Raw genomic sequence first — 2,485 nt, 5'->3', positions numbered from 1 at the left:
CACAGGAACTCCTGGGGGCTGCAAAGCAGGGGTGGCGATGAGGCACCCAAGTCACCCCAGCACCCTGGGGAGGCTGGGCAGAGTGGAGGCCCTGGCCGGGCAGTGGAAGGGACATTAGAGGTGGGGGAGTATTTAAGCAGGAGGGAAAGTCCCCAATTTAGAAATGAGCTGGAACAGATCTGCTATTCCAGGGAGAGGAGAGAGGCTACGCTTCTTGTCTGTGGGGCATCCCACTCTAGCTAGCATCAGTGCAGGGCCAGTGCCCGGCCCAGGGCCCGCACACGGCTCCCTACAACGCCCTGCCTGTGCTCTGGAGCTGGCTAAGTGGTGGTTTTGGGAGCCTGTCAGCAGGAGGATGTGTTGGCCAGGGCTTGGCAGGGCTGAGGAGGAGGAAGGTGTGCGAGTCTTACATGGGGTTGCCCTGCCCATCACACTGCAGCTGGAGCTTCTCGCCTTCCCGCGGGTACTGCGGATGTGGCTCGATCTTTGCTGTCGGCTTGTCTGAAAAAGGAGGAGAGGCACAGCTGGGTGGCTGCCTGTCCCTGCCCCGCACTGTGCAGGGGCCTGCTGGCACCCCAAAACCCTGTCCCTGCCCCACACCACAGGCTCAGCTCTGGGTGTGCGGGCGTACAGCGTGTCTGTGGGTGCACCAGGGTAGGGGTCAACACTCTGCAGGAGCAGCTCTCGCATCCCACATCCTGCCATCACAAGGGAACATGCAAGACAAGGGGAGTGGGAACAGTCAGGACGTGGGAGATGGTGCAGGCAAGTCTCAGGGAGGTGGGACAGGGACACGCAGGTGACACGAAGGGCACAGGGGAAGCATCACTGCGCAGCGTCCCCATGTGTGGCAGGACTGTTGTGCACAGGGGTCAGTGATCTCGTGTATGTACATGCATGTACGATGGCTGTACGGACGTGTAAACGTAGGGCCATATGTGTGACATCTGCTGAACTGTGGTGATGCTGAGGCTGCCTCCACCTCTCCCACACCTCCACAGCTCTGACCCTTTCCTCCATGTCCCTTGTCACCTCATTCCCATGTGCCACGTACAGTGGACTTGCAGCTTCTGTGTGGTTGACCTCTCAGAGTTCTGCAGGGACTCATGGTCCACGGTGCAGGTCACCTCGGCTTCGTTGTCCTCCTTGGTGACACGGAACTCCACCCGACTGCTCACGGTGAAGGTCTTTCCGTTGGGGTCCTCCTCTGCCTCAGTGCCTTCATCTGTGGGGACAGGGGACTTTAGAACTGAGGGACACAGAACCCCAGCAGAGGCTGAGGCTGACACGTGCGTTGACCAGGGGACGTCCTGACCCATCCCTTTGTTGGCAGTAGCACAAGATGCCAGTGTGGTCTAGCACTGGGCATATCTGCAAACCTTTGTGCCCCACAGCGTTACCCAGTCACCCCAGTCCCTCGGGGAAGTGCCCCACTGCTTGGGCACCCACCTATCAGCTCCTTGTTGCCCTTCTTCCACCGGAGCTGGGCTGCAGGCTTGCTGCCAGAGGACCGGCAGGTCAGCCGGGCTATTTTCTCCTCGTCGATGGGCTGCTCATGGCCAAAGATCTGGGGTTTCTGGGGGATTCCTGGTAGAGGAGAAAGAGACAAGAAACAAAAGAGCCTATTAGCTGTGTGTGTGCTGCCACCCAGAGACAGATGTGCATGAAGACACATCAATAAACAGCAAGGATGAGTTAACAGGTAGGGACATGGGGGTAGCAGAGATGAGTGACTGTATGGACAGCATCTTGCAGGCAGGAGATGGGACCTGGGCAGGGGGGCTGCCCCCGGGGTCTTACCCAGCACGGTGACCAGGGCCTTGGCAGTCCGCACAGGCATGGTGAAAATGGAGCAGGTGTACTCGCCCTCGTCCGACAGCACCACGTCGCTGATGCTGATCGTCAGCTCGTTGGGTGTAGACCTCTCCAGCTGGATCCTGTTATCTCGCAGGGCTGGAGAAAAGGGCACCACAGGGTGAGTGACAGGCTCGGTGCCACCACACCCCTCTGCAAGGTCAGATTTTGCCCAGTGCAGTAGATGGAGAGAGCAGGAGGAAACGTCGCCCTCTGGGGCAGCCTCTGCATCGCCATCGCTCCAGCCCTGGAGCCGGCTCCTCAACCCCCACCCAGCTCCTGCACACGTACCTCGCTTCTCCCCAAAGTAGAGGGTCTGCTGGGCAGGGTTGGACCACTGCAGCGAGGAGTCATCAGGATCCTCCACCTGGCACTTGAGCACCACTGTGCCACCAGCCACCACCGTCTCATCTGACGTCGTGGGCTGGCTCTCTGCAGACAGACGGGAGAGGTTATCAGGAGGTCCTGGGCAGCACCTTCTCCCCAGGTGCACGCGAGCAACCTTGAGTAACCGAGCGGAGGGAGAGAGGAAGAGGGTAGCGTCCCCAAAACACCTGTGGTGAGCAGGGCTTCAGTGCCAGGCTGAACGCGGCTCACCTGGGGCAAACGTTTCCAGCTGATCTCAAGCCCT

At 59.9% G+C, this 2,485-nt stretch overlaps 1 protein-coding gene across 1 annotated transcript in view; it reads right to left on the bottom strand.

Annotated features, from left to right (window-relative positions):
• The window catches only part of CADM3 (cell adhesion molecule 3), a gene marked incomplete at its 5' end in the record, with an annotated part of 7,011 nt that extends 4,655 nt beyond the window's left edge, over positions 1-2,356 (bottom strand). The window contains 6 exons of the mRNA XM_009868911.1: positions 1-18; positions 411-501; positions 1,055-1,225; positions 1,450-1,587; positions 1,801-1,953; positions 2,146-2,356. The exon at positions 1-18 is cut by the window's left edge and continues 173 nt beyond it. Of these exons, the coding sequence (XP_009867213.1) occupies positions 1-18; positions 411-501; positions 1,055-1,225; positions 1,450-1,587; positions 1,801-1,953; positions 2,146-2,356 (782 nt within the window). The remainder of the gene's footprint in view (positions 19-410; positions 502-1,054; positions 1,226-1,449; positions 1,588-1,800; positions 1,954-2,145) is intronic.
• Between the last annotated feature and the right edge of the window lie 129 nt (positions 2,357-2,485).

The sequence above is a fragment of the Apaloderma vittatum genome, unplaced genomic scaffold (genome assembly GCF_000703405.1).
Source record: "Apaloderma vittatum isolate BGI_N311 unplaced genomic scaffold, ASM70340v1 scaffold27184, whole genome shotgun sequence".
NCBI lineage: Eukaryota > Metazoa > Chordata > Aves > Trogoniformes > Trogonidae > Apaloderma > Apaloderma vittatum.
This window is presented reverse-complemented; position numbering and strand designations above follow the sequence as displayed.